General features: G+C 36.5%; 1 protein-coding gene across 2 annotated transcripts in view; it reads left to right on the top strand.

Annotated features, from left to right (window-relative positions):
* The window catches only part of SYT14 (synaptotagmin 14), a gene marked incomplete at its 3' end in the record, with an annotated part of 227,055 nt that overhangs the window by 145,659 nt on the left and 56,504 nt on the right, over window positions 1-24,892 (top strand). For both annotated transcript variants that reach the window (XM_079697993.1, XM_079697992.1), the window contains exons 4-5: window positions 3,745-4,016; window positions 9,022-9,471. In XM_079697993.1, coding sequence (XP_079554119.1) covers window positions 3,745-4,016; window positions 9,022-9,471 — 722 coding nt within the window. The remainder of the gene's footprint in view (window positions 1-3,744; window positions 4,017-9,021; window positions 9,472-24,892) is intronic.

Raw genomic sequence — 24,892 nt, 5'->3', positions numbered from 1 at the left:
AGACCACTGCCTGCCTCTGCCCCACTGATAACTTTCCAAAAAGGGAAGAACAAAGGGAAAGCTTGCTATCTTTTTAATGTCTAAAGGATTTGAAATGATGTCCTCATTTTTACTCTTGATATTAATAATTTATGCCATCTCTCTTTTGTTCCTGACTAGTCTCTTCTAGCAGCTTATTAATTTTATTAGTGTTCACAGTGAATTTTATTTTGGTTTGCTGATGCTTTCTATTGTATGCGTGTTTTCTCTTTTTGATTTCTGCTCCTAATTTCATTCCTCCTACTTTGTTTGAGTTTCACTTGTATGTTTTTTAAATTTTTAACATCTTGAAATGGGTACTTAGATCATTGTTTTCAGCCTTCCTCTCTCCCCTGCCCTCCCTGGTATATGCACTTAAGCCTGTAAATATCCTTCTTAGCCACATTCCACAAGTATTTCTTTTTTTGTTGTTAGTTTCTTTTTTTTGTTAGTTTCTTTTTAATGCACTTGTAAATGGGATTTTTCTCCCTTAATTTCTTTTTATGATAATTCATTGTTAGTTGATAAAAACGCAACTGATTTTTTATATTGATTTTGTATCCACCAACTTTACTGATTATGTTTATTAGCTCTAACAGTTTTTTGGTGGACTCCTGATGGGTTTCTATATATAATATTATGTCATCTGCAAATAGAGACAGCTTTACTTCTTCCTTTCCAATTTGGATGTCTTTTTTTTTTTTCTTGCCTAATTGCTCTAGCTAGGACTTCCAGGACCATGTTGAATAAAAGCAGTGAGAGTCAGCATCCTTGTCTTGTTCCCAGTCTTAGAGGAAAAGCTTTCAGGTTTTCACTGTTGAGTATGATGTTAGCTGTGGGCTTTTCATATATGGATTTTATTATGTTGATGTATGTTCCCTCTGTACCCAGTGTGTTGAGGGTTTTTATCATGAATGGATGTTGAATTTTGCGAAATGCTTTTTCTGTATCTATTGAAATGATCATATTATTTTTATATTTCATTTTGTTAATGTTTTTTATTACATTGATTGGTTTCCATATGTTGAACCATCCCCTGGAATAACTCCTACTTGATTATGATGTATGATCCTCCTAATATATTCTTGAATTCAGTTTGTTAATATTTTGTTGAGGACTTTTGCATCTGTGTTCATCAGGAATATTGGCCTGTAATTTTCTTCTTTTGTAGTGTCCTTGTCTGACTTTGGGTAATGCTGGCCTCGTAAAATGAGTTTGCCAGTGTTCCCTCCTCACCTGTGTTTTATAAGAGTTTGAGAAGGACTGGTATTAATTCTTCTTTAAGTGTTTAAGAATTCTCCAGTGAAACCATCTGATCTTGGACTTTTGTTTGTTGGGAAGTTGATTACTGATTCAATATCCTTACTAGTAATTGGTTTGTTCAGATTTTCTATTTCTTCATGATTCAGTCTTGGTAGATTGTATGTTTCTTGGAATTTATCCATTTCTTCCAGGTTGTCCAATTTGTTGGTATATAATTTTTCATACTAATCTCTTATGATCCTTTTTATATGTGGTATCAATTGTAATTTCTCTTCTTTCATTTCTAATTTGAGTCTTCTCTCTTTTTTTTTTCTTGATGAGTGGCATCTACTCTTTTCCATATAGATATGAACAGTGAAATGGATCCCATCCCCAGCTTCAATTTGATGGCTTCTGATTAATCTAAACCATTTATGGTAATCACATTCCCCCTACCACAGATGGGTTTAGAAATAGACATGTGACCCAGTTCTGTCCAGTGAGATCTGTGGGGTAATATGCTGAGAGACTTCTTGGAAAGATCATCTCTCTTTTTGAAAAAATTAAGGTAAAGGAAAAGATGGCATGCTGATTCTTAGAACTACTACATTGGGAATTTTTTGATTGTCTTCATGGTACAGTAAATATTTAGATATTACAATTTAACTTACAATTCAATGGCTGATTAAATGTACATTTTAAAGGGAGAGAAGATGTCGTTTTAGTGATTTAAAACCTATCAGTAGAGAATATATTTAGAAACAACAGAAAATTCAAATATCAGGTTTTGTTGTGTTTTTTGTTTTTTGGCCATGCTGCAAGGCATGTGGGATCTTAGTTCCCAGACCAGGGATCGAATCCCTGCCCCCTGCAGTGGAAGCACAGAGTCTTAACCACTGGACTGCCAGGGAAGTCCCTGTTTTTGTTAACAAAGAGGGATTTATTTGTCTCAGGCGTCAAGAAGTTTGGAGATAGCTACTTAGTGATTCTTCAGATGCTTCTTCATTATTCTTAGTTTTCATTCTCATGCTTGTTACTTCATGGTTACAAGATGAGTGCAGCACCTCCAAGCAGGAGGAGGGGGAAAGGCCAGTGAACAAAAGGGGCATGCCAGTTGAGTCTGCCTGCTTTTGTCAGGAAAACAAAAGTTTTCCTGGAAGCCCTGTTCTGAAATCTGGTTTATTGTGTTTTATTAGCTACTATTTGCAATCCATCTATTTAATCTATCTTCTCAAATTTAGCTATATTAAGTTGTTAACTTTTCTACTTTGTGCTTATGTTTTCTAAAGTGGGTATGTTAGACTCAGTAGGTGAGACATTTAATTTCTTTTTACAAAATTAGGGCTTCTGAGCAAACATGTAAATCTGTGCTAAGTTCAATATTTTTCATTTGAGCCAGACATTGTGGTAATTTTTCAATGAGTTTTATAGTTCTTATGTAAAGTTTTTCTAAGGAAGAACAGAAGACCTATTGAACATTTGAACTGAACTCCATTATAAGAATTACAATACAAACTACCTTTTTTTCAGAGTCCCTTTTGAGAAAGGAGAGTCACAGTCCATTGAAGGAAAAAACGAGCAGTGTTTAAATTTAATATCTGTTATTGTGTCCAGGATTTATCTACACAGACTTAGCTATTCCTAAGTTGTATACTGAACTCTATTTCCTTACATACCCTCCTGTCCCCACCTCTATCCTGTTCACAGACATGTTTATTCTCAGTTATTTAGATAAATCATTACGGTAAAAGTTAAAAGCATAATTTAAGAGAGAAAGAAAATGTAGTTTCAAATTAACTGCTGGAGGTGGAGATGCGTGCTGTGGACAAGGTGGAGCCATACTTTAGAAGGAATACAGATTCAGGGTGTGGTGGAGCAGGGTGTGGCCTCTTTATAATGGAGATGGGTGGAATGCAGACTTCAGGCTTTGCTGGGGATGGGGGAATTAGGCCTTCATTCAGAGTGCACCCATTCCAGGATTCTGGATCTAGGATAGATGTGGAAAAATAGTTTCCGACTCTGCTAAGGTGAATGCTAGTTTAAATTCATCTCAGTAATTGAAGACAATAAATGAGGTTTATATTTGTTTTACTTACCATACTTTTACTGTTGTGGCTAGAGAGGTCACAGATCATAAGGGAATAAATGAAGTTTGTATGCTCTAGGATTGTTTTGAAAGACCTAAATAAATCATCAATTTCACTAGTATTTTGTGCTCTCCCATTTTTATAGTATAAAACAGGGTCTCTCTTGTTATATAACTTTTATTTTTCCTGATCTTATTATGCAGGAGGAGAGGAATGGGAAACCAGATTATTTTATTTCTGCATCTGAACTAGGGAAGAAGACAACTCATTAGTAAATCTAGTAGTTACTTTGCCACAAAATTTTAATCCAGTTTTTTAAAGTTATTACAATTATTGTGGACTGTACTGCATGTCGAGGCTAATTGGAAACAGTGACCAGATTCTTAATCATTATCAGGAAACTGCATTCAGAGAATGAGAAGAACACCCCCACTGGATGAATTGCAGCCACCACCATATCAGGATGACAGTGGTTCTCCCCATCTCTCATGTACACCCTCAGAAATTGGGGACAGTAAATGTGAATTTTCCCACTGCAGCAACAGTCCAAGATGCTCATATAACAAGTGTCCAAGTGAAGGAAGCACAGGTCATGAAATAGAAAGTTTTCATAATAAAGGATATGAAGAAGATGTTCCAAGTGACAGCACTGCAGTCCTGAGCCCTGAAGTAAGTAAAAGCACATAGAATTTTTAAATGAATGTTATTTGGAAGATAATAATCCTGTGCTTATCCTCTTGGTCAGAAGGTTTTATCACTATCTTGTCCTTTATGGCTTATGGTACCAGTTTCTATTTTTATCCAGCAGATTTTTCAGGGCTGTCCCAACCATCCTTCAACTCCCTTTCAAAAGAGGACAGGTAGATAAAAATGAGAGCAATATGCAAGATATTGAGAAGTATCTTGCCGCAGGTTTCAACCTCAGTAGGGGTTTAAAAAAAATTTTTTTAACATTTTACATAAAACATTCTGGAATTACCCATTTCTTTTATCTTAAGGTTCCTATTTATGTTTGTGTTTATTTTTTAAATTATTTTATTTGGATATTTTTACTATTGGGAGGTGGCCCTTAAATGTTTTACAAGCCTTTCAGAATAATGTCTGCATTTCCATACCATGGAATATGGAAGGGATAAGTGATGCTCAGCTTTACTAATGAAATTTGAATTCATGACATCATTCATTCAGAGTGGTTGGTTAGTTGTGTTTTAAGTTATTTCCTTTTTTTGGAGCAAAAAATGTGAAAACAACAACAAAAATAGGTGTGTTATACTTTTGAAGTCTTTCCATGTTCTAAAAAGGATTTGTTTTAATCTTTCAATGATGATAAAAACTATAAAGGTAATCTAGAGGTTTTCATTAGGCAGTATTTACTTTTAGATTTCCTTTTTTTCTAGATGGCAAGTTTTTACAACTTTTGTCCCAGACAACATTTCATAATACTGCAGTGTGTCAGTGTTCTTACTAGGTGAATTTTTATCTACTGCCAAAATTAAATAATGAAAGTACAGCTCTGAATAGAATTTCCTTAAAGATTTTCTTATATAATTTCTAGGAACACTTTTTATCTGTTACTACTCTTCTACTATTTCTAATATTATTATATAGTATCTAACTTATCTAACTTAGAAGGAAATTCTGCATTGGTATTATAAATTTAACATAGCAGTATTTCATCATTTTCCACAAAGAATATTTCTCCATGTTTTGTACCTGAGCAAATTTGAGATAACTATTTTATAGATTTGCAAACTATATAGATAGCCAACACATAAACAGTGAAACCTGGATTGTGGAACTAACAACAACAATAATAGCTATCACCAATTGTGCCAAGAACTTTTCTATAAGCTTTACATAGCTCATTTAACTCTAACAACCTCATCTTCAGAAAGTTGTTATTTCCATTTTAGAAATTGAAAACATTAAGACTCAGAGAATTAAGCAAGTTGCCCAGGTATAAGTAGCTCTTAAACAGTAGAACTGTAATTCAAAGCCAGGTCTGCCTGACTGCAAAAACAGTGGTCTTAACAACTATGCTCTATTGCCCCTCTTGACCTGAATCATTGTGTGTGAAATTACTTTGAAGTATTGGTACCCTCCAAGTACACCACCAGACAAGCTATCCCAGAGGACTCACAGACCAAATTAAGATATTCAGGTTACACTTGTGTGTGTGTGTGTGTGCATGCATGTGTGTATGTGTGTTTTAAGCTATTTCAAAAGTAAAGCAAGAAGGAAGAGGAGCAAGATAAGGTAGGAGAACACACTTAGGATAGGATGCCCTTAGGTACGGGTGGCAAGACAACAAACACCGTGTGAATCCTGGTTTATATAATGTCCTTATGTTCAGTCTTACTCTTTCTGCTCCATCAGCATTCCCTAATTATGGCACGGTAACAAGGACAAAAGTTGAGATTTGAACAAGGGTGCCAGGGGCCCAAAACACATACTTGTTTTATGGGAGAGATGCAGGGGCAAGTACTCCTGGCCACAAGTGAAACTTGCAGTTAGTCTACTAAATAGACATAGATTTTATGTGCATTTCTTAAATAGAACACGTGGGTGACAGAGCTGTCAGCCCAGAGGTGACATGATCATAGCTTGGCCTTTCTATCCCTTTCCATAGGTAATAGTCATTTGTTCTATCTCATTTTCTGTTTATTCTGTCTTTGACATATCTTACAAGTCATTAACTTAGTTATTATATATATTTACGCATCTTCTGAATTCTGCCTGTGTCTCTCAAGTTACTTCCTTACTTATTATCTGTAGTTAACAGAACCTGTGAGTTTTGCCCATATTTCAGAAGCTTGCTGTGTTAACATTTCTTATTGAGTCTCCTCCATCCTGCTTGCTTTTGTGTCTTCTACAGCGAAACTGAATATGTTCAAACTGCAGCAAATGCATGTCACATAAATATTTAGGTGCTGATAGCCTGTGTTAGTGTAAAACTCATTCTTGTGTTTTTTCAAGTTTACTTTGCTTCCTACCATTCCTTTAATAGATATTATTTATCAAATAGAAAATTCTTACCTTCCTATTGGTTTAATCCAGGATCCAGCTATTTTAGAGCCTATCTTCCTACACAGTTGAACTGGGAGAGGAATGAGGAGAGTTCAGAAGGATTCCCCAGCAAGGAGTTCATTAACTGTATTGATGACCTGTTGCTGGCTAAAGATTATTGAAAACTTTGACTCAGAACCTTGAAAAGAGGAATTATTTTCTAATTACCTGTTTGTAGAGTACAAATAGTAGCTTTTATCTGTAAAAGTCCCACCCTTTTAACCCTCAGTTTCACAAGGAATGCCCAGGAAAAAAAAATGCCCAGGAAAAAAAAAAAAGGGAGGCACCAAGAGAAACAAAACTCAGAAATAGTTATCTGAGACCATATAAAAATCTTTATTGCCTTGAAAATCTTAAATGTCATGACACTGTTTTGGAAAATATTTAATTGAAAAATAAATTAATGTAATTAATCATTTAATTAGCAATTATGAAGTGGCATGCATTAAAACTTTTTTTTTTTTTTTTGCGGTACGCGGGCCTCTCACTGCCTGGCCTCTCCCGTTGTGGAGCACAGGCTCCGGACGTGCAGGCTCAGCGGCCATGGCTCACGGGCCCAGCCACTCCGCGGCACGTGGGATCCTCCCGGACCGGGGCACGAACCCGCGTCCCCTCCATCGGCAGGCGGACTCTCAACCACCGCGCCACCAGGGAAGCCCCATTAAAACATTTTGTTCTAACCTGTCAGTTTAACAGAGTAAGAATATTTTTACCCTGATCTAATCATATTGCATAAAAAACTGAATTATTCTATGAGAGTTTGTTCCTACTCCTAAAGTATTCTTCTTCACTTGTCATCTTTTCTTCCATACACCATACAAAATTGAGTCATCGTAGGTAGACATGTAAGATCTATGAGGTCAAAGACTTGTCTCTTTTTGTTTCTCTGCTGCATCCCCCACCCAAAATATGTCCTGGCACATAGTAGGTGCAATAGTTAGGCACATGTTAAGCTGCTATAACAAGGAGACAATTACAATGGCAAATACAGATACAAAACCACAGAAGATTGTTTGTCTTTCATTTAACAATACTCCTGGGTGAGTAGGTGACTTTGCTCTACAACATCATCCAGGGGCCCAGTTCCTGCTTTTTAGTCACTCTTCTGTCCCCTAGGGTGTTGTCCTAATCCACATGGTCCAAGCTGACCCACACATCCTATCTGTGTATCTGTTTGTGGGAAGAGTGAGAGATAGAGAGTGAAGAGCATGTAATTTTTTCTACAAACCTGATCTGGATGTTTCATACAGAACTCTGTTTCTCTCCCTTTGGCTAGAGCAGAGTTCCATGGCTGTATCAGTTGTAAGGAAGACTGCAAAGTAAAGTCTTTTGCCAGACAATGTGTTTCTGGCTAAAACCCAGGTAGTTTTTTTGAGACATGCGAAAGGGAAGACCAAGAGTCCGTAGTAGTGCCTACTACAGTACGCATTAAATAAAAGTTCAGAAAAATTCAGAAAATTATAAAATTGGCCCACATTTTAAAATGAAAAACACTTAATATTTATTAAAATATTTGAAGGGGTGAAGTGGTATAGCTGAAAAGTCAGAGACCTGAATTTGGCACTATTAGTCACTAGCTGAAACTCCTGTTACATTCCAGATAGTTAGACTAGCAGGAACTTTAGACAATTCCAGGCAAAAGAGATACAGTTTCTTTTAACCTTACAATTAAAATATATAGTTTCATACTTTCTTAAACTTTTGGAATTGTATTCTGCCATTTTCAACAGTAATTAGTATCAGAAAATAATACGTAGTTTTAAATTCTGGTTAAAAATCGAAATAGTGTGTGTGTGTTATGGAAAATAAATATTTGGCTGCAAGTATTTTGAGGCCTTTGTATTTATACTTTCGTATTTCACATTTCCATTGATTTTCAAGCCTAAATGTGTTAACATTCTATTACAGATGGGGGCATTTGAAACAAATCTGAAAATGGTACCAAAATTTTCAGTAGCATTATACTTTCATTTATGTTCTCTTTCTCTCCAGCCTAATATTGAGCTGTCAGTTGTTTTGTTTATAATGTTACAATTTTAGTAATTTTTTTTTACAAAAGGAGCAGAAATATACATGGAAGTGTATATTTTTGTTTCTCATGATAAAAACGTATATCCAACTTTCTCTAAATTGTGATGGTGGATATTAAATTCTATGTCTTTATTATAATAAAATTTTTTTTTTTTTTTTTTTTTTTTTTTTGCGGTATGTGGGCCTCTCACTGTTGTGGCCTCTCCCGTTGCGGAGCACAGGCTCCGGACGCACAGGCCCAGCGGCCATGGCTCACGGGCCCAGCCGCTCCGCGGCATGTGGGATCTTCCCAGACCGGGGCACGAACCCGTTTCCCCTGCATCAGTAGGCGGACTCTCAACCACTGCGCCACCAGGGAAGCCCCTATTATAATAAATTTTTGAGTTTAACTTACCACTTACATTACTTTGTCCCCATAGAGTAGCTTTTGATTGTAGTTGGCTGTTAATTATTATTACTTTCTTTATGATAGCAAATAAAAACAGTCATTCTTCTAAAGAAATATCAGATACTTATTTACATGCTAGATGAAATAATAGAGTTAAAAATTGAAAACATTTAAATTTGCTTTTCTTAGGATATGTCAGCTCAAGGATCATCTTCACAGCTTCCTAAACCTTTTGATCCTGAGCCAGAAGCTAAATATGGCACACTGGATGTGACTTTTGACTATGACTCACAAGAACAGAAGCTTCTGGTAACAGTGACAGCTGTCACAGATATCCCAACATATAACAGGACAGGTGGCAACTCATGGCAAGTACACCTTGTTCTTCTACCTATAAAGAAACAGAGAGCAAAAACCAGCATCCAAAGAGGACCATGCCCTGTCTTCACAGAAACATTCAAATTTAATCATGTTGAATCTGAGATGATTGGAAATTATGCAGTTCGGTTTAGACTGTATGGTATACATCGCATGAAAAAGGAAAAGATTGTGGGGGAAAAGATTTTTTATTTAACAAAATTGAATCTTCAAGGGAAAATGTCATTACCTGTGATATTGGAACCTTCTTACAATCATTCTGTGAGTATCTGATCAAATAACCCAAATACAGTTTATGTCATGGTATATAATATACACAATTTTTAAAATCTATGATCAACCCAACAACTTTCTCAGCCTATTTTTTACATAGTAATCATACCTACAAAATTTCTAAGTCCTAAATAGGTAGGTATAACTTATGTATTTTATTTTATCTTCACAGAGTCTGGCCTGATGTCTTTCATATTTATTCCTTTGTTAAACATTTATTACATGATTGCTTATGACATCATCTGAACTCCTTATAGAATTTATTGTTTTCTTTCCAGGTTAAAACTAGGTGATACTTTAACAGCTATCTAGCCCATATCTTATTTGATATACTGCAGAAATTATTTGCATTTATAGAATTTATGCTGCTGCCTAGGTCATAACTGATTATCCTTCCAGATCTGCTATGAAATTATTTTTAAAGGTTCAAAAAAAACTCTGCCCTTGTTATACTTTCCACTTTTTTTTTTTTTAAGCAAAGATTTTGCAGTGTTTCTGAGAGAATACTTCCATTTAGTACTATGAGCTATTCTCCCTTTTCTCTTTTTTCCTCCAGGTACTGATCAGACACAAGTGTCTCTCCCTTACTGTCTGTCTGTGATCTCTCTCTCCATATTTTTAACTAAAGTCCTGCAAGGCATTGCAAATCGCAGGAGAGTTGCACTGTTTATTTAAACCAGAGAGATACACTATGCCACATAGTTATTTAGATTATGAGAAAATCTGTGATATGCTGGAAATATAAATTTTGAATTATATTTATTCCTCTCATAATTGAATAAGAAGCATTTTTACACATAAATATACAGATTTGGAATAGACTTATATATTAAAATAAAGGTATAATATTTTAGAGTTGTTTTTAAGCCTTTAAATATATTAAGCATAAGTGCAAGGTTAGAGTCTCACTGAATTTATACCAGGCAGCATTTGATCTTATAGGACCTTCATTCCCAATAGAACCATACCATTTTAGCTAGATGATTTCAGCATCTTTAAAAACCAAAAGGTGATAATAAATATAGTATACCCCTATGGGTTTTTAATATAATATTTATCCTTTATTGGGTAAATTGATAACTTGATTTAATTTTACATTTTAGAATTACTGTTTGGGGGAAATGTCTTTTTTAAATGATATCAGCAGTTTATCAGAGGAGAGGCAAAAAAAATTGCAAGCACTATTTCAGAGGGAAGAAGATAACTTTTAATAAAATTGAATATTCTATAATTTTTGCTATGATTTTTAAACTTACTCATTATTTGGTTTGAGTGATCACTAGTTAATCTGTGGAAAATGCATCCTTGTATATAGAAATACCTGATTTATATTAGAAGAGAATGACTGTATCATCAAGAGGTATGTATCTTGTGTTTCTTTATTTGCTTTGAGTTATCTGTTCCCAATTCTGTATTAATTATCTTCTTTTCACAAAGAAAATGAAGCCATACAAAATAATATGTTTTCTTCCTCTGGTCAAACTAAATGATTTCTATCCACACCTACATCACATGTGTTGGCTTATGGGTTTTTTTTTTTCATTTTTTTTTAACATCTTTATTGGAGTATAATTGCTTTACAATGGTGTGTTAGTTTCTGCTTTATAACAAAGTGAATCAGCTATACTTATACATACATATACCCCCTTATCCCCTCCCTCTTGCGTCTCCCTCCCACCCTCCCTATCCCACCCCTCTAGGTGGTCACAAAGCACCGAGCTGATCTCCCTGTGCTATGCGGCTGCTTCCCACTAGCTATCTGTTTTACATTTGGCAGTGTATATATGTCCATGCCACTCTCTCACTTCGTCCCAGCTTACCCTTCCCCCTCCCTGTGTCCTCAAGTCCATTCTCTGCATCTGCGTCTTTATTCCTGTCCTGCCCCTAGATTCTTCAGAACCATTTTTTTTTTAGATTCCATATATATGTGTTAGCATACGGTATTTGTTTTTCTCTTTCTGACTTACTTCACTCTGTATGACAAACTCTAGGTCATCCACCTCACTACAAATAACTCAATTTCGTTTCTTTTTATGGCTGAGTAATATTCCATCGTATTTATGTGCCACATCTTCTTTATCCATTCATCTGTTGGCTTATGTTTGATTCTGTATTTCTGTATGTCTGACAACCAGTACAATAAATTTCTGTGGAGTGTTCAGAAAAAGAAAAAAGTGCTAAATAGATAGCTTCTAAGACATAACATTTGAATCTGAACAAAACTATTTATCTTCTGCTCTTAGAGAATTTTTTCTCTGCATTGCTATGCTTCTCAGAGTTAGTGCCTATGTTGAATTGTTGCTCTGTCTTGGCCTTCTTTCTTTCTCCACCTGCTCAAAATCTCATTGCTTGTTTTTGACTTCTGTGCCAAAAACAACTAGTGTCAAAAACAACTAGTGTATGACAGTTGTGAGGTTAAGACTCATAATTCTGCCTATCAGCTGTCTTGTAAGAATAAAATACTAAAAGAATGTATGTGTTCTGTCTGTGCTCTAGTGTTAATGTTCTCTTTGCTTAGGTGTTGATATTAACTGTATAGAGAAATCATGTGATTGTGGATTACTTAGGTGATTTTAGCTCTAATTTTGTAAGATGTAATAATATATGAGTGAGAGGTACTTTCATAATTAAACATTTATTCTTATAGCTTTTGACTAATTACTTCTTCTTCTTGCAAGAATATTAGCCTTTTGGCAAGGGAAAGTTTTAATCCAGTTAAAAAATTTACAGACTATGGTTAAAACATATTCAAAGCTTAATTACAGTTCATTTTCATGGGTAATAATAGAAAATTAGAATTCTGCAAATAGAATTTAATTTTATAGCTAGTTTTTCAGAAACTGATCAAATCAATACATTGAGAGAAAAATGACCAGTATCACCAAACTGACTTTCTGAGAACTAAGCCCTGAGTTTCCTTGAGGGTAAAATTTAAGTTTAACATTAAGATAAGCGTATAGTTTGGTCAGTGAACAGTGGAAAATATATGAAGGGTTGAAAAGCATGAGTTCTTTCTACTGACTAGTTGTGTCAGTTTGGATAAATTATCTAATCATTTTGGGCATCAGGTTTCTTGTTTGTAAAATGAGAGAATTAAACAAATGATCTCTAAGGTTCTACCCAGCACTATATTCTCTGATTCTACTAATATATATTGGGAGAAAAGTTAATGGATTTTAGGTGAGTTTTGTATGCTTAGCATATGACATTTTGTTGTGGGCATTTATTATGTTTTCTCACTCCTTCATACTTTTTTCAGCAACCTTCTAATGTCTGAGGAAGTCCCAACTAAGTCCCACCTCCCTAAGTTAAGCTGTATAATTCACTTCCCTAGTTTCACTGGTAGCTAGGGCATGAGCCATGTTACCTAGATGCTCCACTCATATTCATCTCTAGGAAACCTCAGCACAGACTGAACAGAGAAGCAGATGCTGCACTCAAATTATGTTCTCATCAGGTTGAAGGAATCTGATATCGAGTCATTAGTAATTCTAAAATAGATTTGCTGGTACAGAAATTGTATTGGTGCTGAACAATAATAAATAATAATTACAGGAAAGAAAAGACCTTGGCATAGAAGTGTCCAGTAGAAGCAGCAGCAGATTTCCTCATAAGGTCAGTTCTGCAGTATGGTTTTAGGTTTTTTCTTGAGAAGCTTAACCATAAGCCTGGTTCTCTAGTCATACCAGTCCCTTTAATAAATTGCTGTTCCACTTAGACAGTTAGCTTCCAATGCTTTCAAATAAGAACCCTGACTGGTAAATGTTGAAATAGCTATATGGTTTAGTATTTACTTGCTTTAGTCAGTTCTTAAGTTATACTCAATAGTTAGAATGTTGTCAGTTACCCTTCCTACCATGGTATATCCCTCTCATATTTTTTTTTTTTTTTTTTTTTTTTTTGCGGTACGCGGGCCTCTCACTGTTGTGGCCTCTCCCGTTGCAGAGCACAGGCTCTGGACATGCAGGCTTAGTGGCCATGGCTCACGGGCCTAGCCGCTCCGTGGCATGTGGGATCTTCCCGGACCGGGGCACGAACCCGTGTCCCCTGCATTGGCAAGCGGACTCTCAACCACTGTGCCACCAGGGAAGCCCCCCTCTCATAATTTGAACTTTTGTCATACACTCAACTTGTTCGTATGGCATTCTTTCCTAGTGTTTAACCCCAATTACTTTCTTCACTTGCATTTTTGGTACCATATAGTAATCTCTCTATTACAGTTATCTGGAATAGCCTCTCGCCTTTTCCTCCCTCAAGTTTTATTTCTTATTCAATTTATTCGATTTATTAATAATGAAACTTTATTCTTTCTCTCATAAACATAGAACCCTTCCTGTACAGACAGTAGTTAATTAGTATAATCTATGCAAAGTAGTCTGTCTAGCTAGAAAATTCGGAATTCAGTCCTACAACTGCAAAGCGCTGAATTTGGCTAACAACTTGAATGAGCTTGGAAGTAGATTTCTTCATCAGAGCCTCCAGATAATATCCCAGCCCAGCTGAAACTTTTATTAGTCATGTGAGACCCTAAGTGGAACATCCACCTGAGCTCATTTGGACTTTTGACCTACAGAAAATGTGTTGAAACTTAAGTTTTAGTGATAGAGGGTACTTAATATGTGCCTAGATGTCTATAGTTCATTAAATCTGGCTCCATATTTCATTTCTGTGTGAACACATAAGAGTTATAAGAAATAGACATGGGAGTGGGTGGGATTGTCTTGGGTGAGAAGAGAAAATCCTCAGGAACTCCTAGATGTAAAGATTGGAGAAAGGTGGGATAGAGTAGGAAGAAAGAGATAGTAAAACATCACAAAATCCAAGAATGAGGTTTTGAAGGAAGGAGTACTCAACTTTGTCAAATGCTCCAGATGGAACCAATAATCTGAGTGCTGAAAACTGTCCATTGAATTTAGGACATGCAAGTAATGGGTAGCCTTAGAGAGACCTGTTTTGGTGGGGTAGAGGGGTCAGAATCCAAACTAGAGTGGCAATCATGTAGACAACTCTTCCACCAAATTTGCCTGTGAAAATAGAGGGGGGGTTCAGGAAAGATGTTTCTGAGGTTAGGGGAGATTTGGGCATGCTTAAATGCTAATGAAAATGGTAAAATATGGAGTGTTAAGATATAGGAGAGCTAATTGAAGATAGCTATTAATTGAGGTCTGGGATGAACAGAGAGGCAAAAATGTTACGAGTATTTTCAAGCCATTTATTTTAATTGTAGACCATGAAATCAAAGTGGAATAAAGAGAGAAGTGAAGCTAGAAGGGGACTAATAGGCAGGGGAAAGTAGAAAGGTTAGTGGACTGAAAGTTCCAAGGACATCAAGGAACAGATGTGAGGGTAGTAGTTGAGCAGGAATTATGGAAAGGGCTGTGGTTAGAGAGGAGAATGTTTTCAATTAATGTGATGTGATGAGAAGGGTTCAGAGTATGATGGTGGGAGTGGGCAGCTGAGGTGGAATAAAAGGTAAAGACACTGGAGATGGATAAGTTGGTCAAGAGAGGCCAGGTTCTTGGATAGGTTATCCACATGGACATTGATTGAAGTCACAAAAGATGGTGGCAGCAATTGAAATGTGAGAAAAGATAGAATCAAAGATCGTTGTTCTCAAGAAATGAAGAAAAAATGTTCGGGGAGTGAAGAGGAAATGTCTAGGAGAGAGTATCTATGAAGACAGGATAACATGAGCCTTAACGGAAATTAGTTATTCTTTTCCACAATTTTAGGGAAGCAGTGTTTGACAAAGCAGCAGAGAACTTCGCTTCTTGACTCTGAGACACTTTGGGTATGAGAGAATAACCAGGATGAAAAGTCTACAGAGGGTGATATATCCTCAGGGAAGAATTGGAATTCAAGTAAAGCAAGGTGTTGAGGGTTCAGGGAAGAAACTCAAGCTCTGGACGAGTCTATCATAGATCAGGAGGGCCAGAAGGCATAGTGAAAAGATTCTGAAAAGGAGGAGCATGATGGAAGTTTGTGTTAGTGAAGAAGTACCAAGAATAATAGAATGAATGTTAAAGTAAAAGAGAGGCCAATATCATCAGGGATTTGCCTTCATTTATATTATACCAAAATGTTCATCCCAATCATAATTTGAGTCTATTTAAATCTCCGATGTCATTTAAAGTCTAATTTAAATAAAATCTTTATGAAAATGTATTAGGTTATTTCGAATATACTTTAAATTAGTTGATCTTATCTATCTTTGTATACCAAATATCTAGTACTGGTTATTGCTGTACAAATGTTGAATGGATGGATGGGTGATTAGGTGAATACAGTACATAATATTTCTGAGTTATTGCCTCCGGTGCTGATTTTTGCAGCTAGTCATGTGTTTTCTTATTCTCGAACTTATTTTATGTCTTCCTTCTAGATTTTCAACACTTTGAGAATAGATACTGTTGTTTTACTTATTTGATATTGTTCATAGAACCTAGAACATAGGGGAAATTGATTCATCAACATGTTCAGATAAACCTAATCATTTTTAAAATCTTACTAAGTTCCATATAACATTATTCCCTGATAGGTATCACCATGCTTAAAACAGCTCTATTAGGAATATTTTACAACCTGGTATTCAATAAGCATGCATCTCAGGGTAATTAAATAGGAACACATCAGGATTTGCTTTATTTTTAACTCATAATTGACTAATTAGGGGCAAACATACTTATATAATTTCTCATTCGAGAGTACAATGCCACAGTTTCCTAAGAATGATCACCCTTCCTCATGACTTACAGCAATGATGGGCTTATTTTAGACTCTTGTATTTTCCACCTTTAATTTCTAAAATCCCTGTATCTCAAAAACAGCCTGTCTTTATATTAATGGATTGAATTAACTTAGTTTGATATTTGTACTATTACTTTTATTTTTAAGAGAGGTAAATTATTGCTCAGACATAATTGAAATATGTGCTCCTCTAAGAATCATACTTTAGTCTCTATTATTAGCAAGTGGCTTTTATTTCTTTATTTTTAAAGTGGAATATAGTCGCTTTACACTGCTGTGTCAGTTTCTGCTGTACAGCAAAGTGAATCAGCCATACATATACATATATCGCCTCTTTTTTGGATTTCCTTCCAATTTAGGTCACCACAGAGCACTGAGTAGAGCTCCCTGTGCTATACAGTAGGTTCTCATTAGTTACCTATTTTATTCATAGTGTATACCTGTCAGTCCCAGTCTCCCAATTCATCTCACCCACCCCCTTTCCCTCTTGGTATCCATACGTTTGTTCTCTACGTCTGTGTCTCTATTTCTGCTTTGCAAATAAGATCATCTTTACGATTTTTCTAGATTCCACATATATGCATTAATAGACGATATTTGTTTTTCTCTTTCTGACTTATTTCACTCTGTATGACAGTCTCTAGGTCTGTCTGTATCTCAGCAAATGACACAATTTTGTTCTTTTTTATGGCTGGGTAATATTCCATTGTATAGATGTACCACATCTTCTTTATCCATTCCTCTGTCAGTAGACATTTAGGTTGCTTCCACGTTCTGGCTATTGGAAATAATGCTGCAGTAAACACTGGGGTGCATGTATCTTTTTGAATTATCGTTCTCTCTGGGTATATGCCCAGTAGTGGGATTGCTGGGTCATATGCTAGTTCTATGTTTAGTTTTTTAAGGAACCTCCATACTGTTCTCCATAGTGGCTGTATCAATTTACATTCCCACCAACAGTGTAAGAGGGTTCCCTTTCTCCACACCCTCTCCATCATTTATTGTTTGTAGATTTTGTGATGATGGCCATTCTGACTGGTGTGAAGTGATACCTCATTGTAGTTTTGATTTGCATTTCTCTAATAGTTAGTGACGTTGAGCATCTTTTCGTGTTTGTTGGCCATCTGTGTATCTTTTTTGGAGAAATGTCTATGTAGTTCTTCCACTCATTTTTTGATTGGGTTGTTTGTTTGTTTTTTGATATTGATCTGTATGAGTTGTTTGTATATTTTGGAGATTAATCTTTTGTCAGTTGCTTCGTTTGCAAATATTTTCTCCCGTTCTGAGGGCTTTTTGTCTTGTTTATGGTTTCCTCTGCTGTGCAAAGGCTTTTAAGTTTAATTTAGTCCCATTCGTTTATTTTTGTTTCTATTTTCATTACTCTAGTAGGTGGGTCAAAAAAGATGTTGCTGTGATTTATGTCAAAGAGTGTTCTGCCTATGTTTTCCTCTAAGAATTTTATAGTGTTCAGTCTTACATTTAGATCTTTAATCCATTTTGAGTTTCTTTTTGTGTATGGTGTTAGGGAGTGTTCTAATTTCATTCTTTTACATGTAGCTGTCCAGTTTTCCCAGCTCCACTTATTGAAGAGGCTTTTTCTCCATTGTATATTTTTGCCCCTTTGTCATAGATTAGGTGACCATAGGTGCGTGGGTTTATCTCTGGGCTTTCTATCCTGTTCCGTTGATCTATATTTCTGTTTTTGTGCCAGTACCATACTGTCTTGATTACTGTAGCTTTGTAGTATAATCTGAAGTCAGGGAGCCTGATTCTTCCAGCTCCATTTTTCTTTCTCCAGATTGCTTTGGCTATTTGGGGTATTTTGTGTTTTCTTACAAATTGTACGATTTTTTGTTCTAGTTCTGTGAAAAATGCCATTGGTAATTTGATAGGGATTGCATTGAATCTGTAGATTGCTTTGGGTAGTATAGTCATTTTCACAATATTGATTCTTCCAATCCAAAAATATTGTATACCTCTCCATCTGTTTATGTCATCTTTGATTTCTTTCATCGGTGTTTTATAGTTTTCTGAGTACAGGTCTTTTGCCTCCTCAGGTAGGTTTATTCCTAGGTATTTTATTCTTTTTTGTTGCAATGGTAAATGGGATTGTTTCCTTAATTTTTCTTTCTGCCCTTTCATTGTTAGTATATAAGAATGCAAGAGATTTCTCTGTATTATTTTGTATCCTGCAACTTCACCAAATTCATTGATTAGCTCTAGTAGTTTTCTGGTGGTGTCTTTAAGTTTTTCTATGTGTAGTATCATGTCTTCTGCAAACAGTGACAGTTTTACTTCTTCTTTTCCAATTTGGATTCCTTTTATTTCTTTTTCTTCTCTGATTGCCGGGGCTAGGACTTCCAAAGCTATGTTGAATAACAGTGGCAAGAGTGGACACCCTTGTCTTGTTCCTGATCTTAGAGGAAATACTTCCAGTTTTTCACTATTGAGAATAATGTTTGCTGTGGGTTTGTCATATATGGCCTTTATTATGTTGTGGTAAGTTCCCTCTATGCCTACTTTCTGGAGCGCTTTTATCATAAATCGGTGTTGAATTTTGTCAAAAGCTTTTTCTGCATCTATTGAGATGATCATATGGTTTTTCTTCTTCAACTTGTTAATATGGTGTATCACATTGATTGATTTGCATATATTGAAGAATCATTGCATCCCTGGAGTAAATCCCACTTGATCATGGTGTATGATCCTTTTAATGTGTTGTTGGATTCTGTTTGCTAGTATTTTGTTGAGCATTTTTGCGTCTACATTCGTCAGTGATACTGGCCTGTAATTTTCTTTTTTTTTGAATTTTATTTTTATACAGCAGGTTCTTATTAGTTATCTATTTTATACATATTAGTGTATATATGTCAATCCCAATCTCCCAATTAATCTCACCACCACCCCCACTCTCCCCCCTTGATGTCCATATTGTTTGTTCTCTACATGTGTGTCTTTATTTCTGCCTTGCAAACCAGTTCATTTGTACCATTTTTCTAGTTTCCACATATATGCGTTAATATACAATATTTGTTTTTCTCTTTCTGACTTACTTCGCTCTGTATGACACTGTCTAGGTCCATCCACATCTTTACAAATGACCCAATTTCGTTCCTCTTCATGGCTCAGTAATATTCCATTGTATATATATACCACATCTTCTTAATCCATTCATCTGTCGATGGGCATTTAGGTTGCTTCCGTGACCTGGCTATTGTAAATAGTGTTGCAGTGAACATAGGGGTGCATGTGTCTTTTTGTGTAATTTTCTTTTTTTGTGATATCTTTGTCTGGTTTTGGTATCAGGGTGGTGGTAGCCTTGTAGAATGAGTTTGGGTGTGTTCCACCCTCTTCAATTTTTTGGAAGATTTTGAGAAGGATAGGTGTTAGCTCTGCTCTAAATGTTTGCTAGAATTAGCCTCTGAAGCCATCTGGTCCTGGACTTTTGTTTGTTGGAAGATTTTTAATCACAGTTTCAATTTAATTGCTTGTGATTGGTCTGTTCATATTTTCTGTTTCTTCTTGGTTCAGTCTTGGAAGGTTGCACTTTTCTAAGGAGTTGTCCATTTCTTCCAGGTTGTACATTTTATTGGCATATAGTTGCTTGTAGTAGTCTCTTATGATCATTTGTGTTCTGCTGCGTCAGTTGTAACTTGTCCTTTTTCATTTCTAACTTTATTGATTTGAGTCCTCTCTCTTTTTTTCTTGATGAGTCTGGCTAATGGTTTATCAATTTTGTTTATCTTCTCAAAGAACCAGCTTTTAGTTTATTGATCTTTGCTATTGTTTTCTTTGTTTCTATTTCATTTATTTCTGCTCTGATCTTTATGATTTCTTTCCTTCTGCTAACTTTGGGTTTTGTTTGTTCTTCTTTCTCTAGTTCCTTTAGGTGTAAGGTTAGATTGTTCATTTGAGATTTTTCTTGTTTCTTGAGGTAGGCTTGTATAGCTATAAACTTCCCTCTTAGAACGGCTTTTGCTGCATCCCATAGGTTTTGGATCATTGTGTTTTCATTGTCATTTGTCTCTAGGTATTTTTTGATTTCCTCTTTGATTTCTTCAGTGACCGCTTGGTTGTTTAGTAATGTATTGTTTATCTTCCATGTGTTTGTGTTTTTTACATTTTTTTCCTGTAATTGATTTCTGATCTCATAGCATTTTGCTTGGAAAATATTCTTGATGCGATTTCAGTTTTCTTAAATTTACCAAGGCTTGTTTTCTGGCCCAAGATGTGATCTGTCCTGGAGAATGTTCCATGTGCACTTGAGAAGAAAGTGTATTCTGCTGCTTTCAGTTGGAATGTCCTATAAATATTAATTAAGTCTGTCTTTTCTAATGTGTCATTAAAGGCTTGTGTTTCCTTTTTTATTTTCTGTCTGGATGGTCTATCCATTGGTGTAAGTGGAGTGTTAAATTCCCCCATTATCGTGTCACTGTTGCTTTCCCCTTTTTTGCCTGTTAACGTTTGCCTGTGTGTTGAGGTGCTCCTGTGTTGGATGCATAAATATTTATAATTCTTCTTGGATTGATCCCTTGCTCAGTATGTAGTGTCTTTCCTTGTCTCTTGTAATAGTTTTTATTTTAAAGTCTATTTTGTCTGATATGAGTATTGCTACTCCAGCTTTCTTTTGATTTCCATTTGCATGGCATATCTTTTTCCATCCCCTCACTTTCAGTCTGTATGTGTCCTTAGGTCTGAAGTGGTTCTCTTGTAGACAGCATATATACGGGTCTTGTTTTTGTATCCATTCAGCTAGTCTGTGTCTTTTGGTTCAAGCATTTAATCCATTTACATTTAAGGTCATTATTGATATATATGTGCCTATTACCATTGTCTTAATTGTTTTGGTTTGTTTTTGTAGGTCTTTTTCTTCTCTTGTGTTTCCTGCCTAGAGAAGTTCCTTTAGCATTTGTTGTAAAGTTGGTTTGGTGGTGCTGAATTCTGTTAGCTTTTGCTTGTCTGTAAAGCTTTTGCTTTCTCCATCAAATCTGAATGAGATCCTTGATGGGTAGAGTAATCTTGGTTGTAAGTTTTTTCTTTTCATCACTTTAAGTATGTCCTGCCACTCCCTTCTGGTCTGCAGCATTTCTGCTGAAAAATCAGCTGATAACCTCATGGGGATTCCTTTGTATGATATTTGTTGCTCTTCCTTTGCTGCTTTTAACATTTTTTCTATGTATTTAATATTTGTTAGTTTGACTTATATGTGTTTCAGCATGTTTCTCCTTGGATTTATCCCGTATGAGACTCTCTGTGCTTCCTGGACTTGGTTGACTATTTCCTTCCCCACGGTAGGGAAGTTTTCAAATATAATCTCTTGAAATATTTTCTCTGACCCTGTGTCTTTCTCTTCTTCTTCTGGGACCCCTATAATTCAAATGTTGGTGCATTTAATGTTGGACCAGAGGTCTCTGAGACTATCCTCATTTCTTTTCCATCTTTTTTCTTTATTCTGTTTCGTGGCAGTGCTTTCCACCATTCTGTCTTCCATCTCACTTAATCCGTTCTTCTGCCTCAGTTATTCTGCTACTGATTCCTTCTAGTGTATTTTTCATTTTAGTTATTGTGTTGTTCATTACTGACTGTTTGTTCTTCAGTTCTTCTAGGTCCTTGTTAAGTATTTCTTGTATCTTCTCGATCCATGCCTCCATTCTGTTTCAGAGATCTTGGATCATCTTTGCTATCATTACTCTGCATTCTTTTTCTGGTAGATTGCCTATTTCCTCTTCATTTATTTGGTCTTGTGGGTTTTCACCTTTCTTCTTTGTCTGCAGCATATTTCTCTGTCATCTCATTTTGTCTAACTTACTGTGTTTACAGTCTCCTTTCCACAGGCTCCAGGATTGTAGTTCCTCTTGCTTCTGTTGTGTGCCACTTGGTTGGTGAGATTGGTCCAGGGGCTTGTGTAGGCTTCCTGGTGAGGGACTGGTGCCTCTGCTCTGGTGCGTGGAGCTGAGTCTTTTCCCTCTGATGGGCAGGGCCACGTCTGGTGGCGTGTTTTGGGGTGTCTGTGAGCTTAGTATGATTTTAGGCAGCCTGTCTGCTGACAGGTGGGGCTGTGTTCCTGTCTTGCTAGTCGTTTGGCGTGAGGTGTCCAGCACTGGAGCCTGCAGGCAGTTGGGTGGAGCTTGGTCTTGGCGTCAAGACAGATTCTTCATCCTGCCTTCCACAGACTGTGTGCTATATTCTCCTTCGATCCCCCAAAGGTCGCTTTCTCTCCCAGCTGATTTCGCACTGTGGGGGGGTTTTCTGATTGCAGGAACCTCTCCTCACCTTCAGCTTCCTGCCAGGGTTGGTGGTCCCTTTATTGATTCCTCGTTTCTTTTTTTCTTTCTTTCATTCTACCCAGTTGTGAGATTTTTCTTGTCCTTTTAGGTATCCGAATTCTTCCACTAATGTTCAGCAGGTGCTCTGTGAGAATTGTTCCATTTGTAGATGTATTCTTGATGTACTTGTGAGGAGAGATGAATTCTGCATCCTCGTATTGTGCCATCTTGACTCCTCTTGCAAATAGCTTTTTATTTTTTATTTATTTGGCTGGGCCGGGTCTTAGTTGCGGCACACAGGATCTTTGTTGCCATGTGTGGGATCTTCACTGTGGCATGCAGGATCTTATTTGCGGCATGCAGGATCTTTAGTGGTGGCATGCAGGATCTTATAGTTGCAGCATGTGGGATCTTTAGTTGCAGAAGCAGGGTCTTTAGTTGTGGCATGCAAACTCTTAGTTGTAGCATGTGGGAGCTAGTTCCCTGACCAGGTATTGGACCTGGGCCCCCTGTATTGGGAGCGTGGAGTCTTAACCACTGGACCACCATAGAAGTCCCCTTGCAAATAGCTTTTTAAACTTACACCTGGGCTTCCCTGGTGGCGCAGTGGTTGGGAATCTGCCTGCCAACGTAGGGGACATGGGTTCAAGCCCTAGTCCGGGAAGATCCCACATGCCACGGAGCACCTAAGCCCTTGCGTCACAACTACTGAGCCTGCGCTCTAGAGCCTGCGAGCCACAACTACTGAGCATGTGTGCCACAACTACTGAAGCCCGCATGCCTAGAGCCCATGCTCCACAACAAGAGATGCCACTGCAATGAGAAGCTCGCACACCGCAACAAAGAGTAGCCCCCACTCACCGCAACTAGAGAAAGCCCACGTGCAGCAACAAAGACCCAGCACAGCCAAAAATAAATAAATAAATAAGTTTATTAAAAAAAAAAAACTTACACCTAAAACTAAGACAACACTGTACAACAACTATACTCCTGTATAAAATAAAAGTTTTTTAAAAAACTAATCTTCATCTATTTTCATATTTGCTACAAATCACATACTACCATCGTCAATAAAAATCTACATTTTCTAAATGTAGGTTACACTTCTTCATCATAAAGCAATTTAAAATAAATACTTCATGATAAATTAATGATCACAGTTAAAAATGACTACATCAAAGAGAAAGCTGCATGAAGCTGCATGTATGCAATTCAGTTTCCTAGACAATAACAGTAATGTGAGTCATGGCTCACTTTAGTATAAAACTAAATAGTTATAGGCCTATTTAGAGGCAGTTATTCAAAGAGAAAGTAAGTGAACATATATTACTGGTAGAGGGGAATAACTAGTCTCACATGAAGAATTGTTAATCAGATAAATCAGTGAAAGGGAGAAGCTAAGTTACAGCATAGAAGGAAGCTTTTTGTTTAAATCAGAGTCTTAGTTTAAATGTTAAGTTTAAACTTAGTTTAAAAATAAGTCAAGTTTAAATGTTAAGTCTCAAGAAATTTTGAACATGCAGAAGAATTGAGTGGAAGAAACTAAAATTTCAGTGACTAAAATCATTTGTTTTGGGCTTCCCTGGTGGCGCAGTGGTTGAGAGTCTGCCTGCTGATGCAGGGGACATGGGTTTGTGCCCCGGTCCGGGAGGATCCCACATACCGCGGAGCAGCTGGGCCCGTGAGCCATGGCCGCTGAGCCTGCGCGTCCGGAGCCTGTGCTCCGCAACGGGAGAGGGCACAACAGTGAGAGGCCCACGTACCGCAAAAAACAAACAAACAAACAACAAAAAACCCAAATCATTTGTTTTTTATATCTAGTCTGGGGAACGAAAAACATCAAACATCTTAACTGGGGTTCATTTAGTTGAACCATCCAAGTGCTAAACTATAAACTCATACTTCATTTTTTTTGTATTATTTTTTCAAAAAAAGCCAGAAAAGTAAAGTATAAGCTTAAGTGTAATAAATATTCCAGGTAATATTTTCCTTTCCTGCTCTATTTTATTTTATGCAATTAATTTTTCCAAGATACTGATATCAATTGTTTGTAATACTAATGAGAGAAATTACATGTTTTTTGGAAAGAGAGTACTATTTGATCATTTTAGAGTGGAGTAAATATTATGATAGGTAAATTTGGGTCCAGGTGAGCAACATATTCTATAATTAAGAACATTAAAATGCATTAAATGGAGTAAGAGGGGATAAAATAGTGTTTTCTAAAGAAACACCATGGAGAGAGATATAACATTCAAATTCTAAATATCGACCACAATTTTTTTTTTAATTTATTGGCTGCGTTGGGTCTTCGTTGCTGCACGTGGGCTTTCTCTAGTTGCAGCGAGCAAGGGCTCCTCTTCATTGTGGTGTGCAGCCTTCTCATTGCAGTTGCT

The sequence above is a fragment of the Hyperoodon ampullatus genome (assembly GCF_949752795.1).
Source record: "Hyperoodon ampullatus genome assembly, chromosome: 2".
Taxonomy (NCBI): Eukaryota; Metazoa; Chordata; class Mammalia; order Artiodactyla; family Ziphiidae; genus Hyperoodon; species Hyperoodon ampullatus.
Note: the sequence above shows the minus strand (reverse complement) of the source record. Positions and strands in the feature narration are given on the sequence as shown.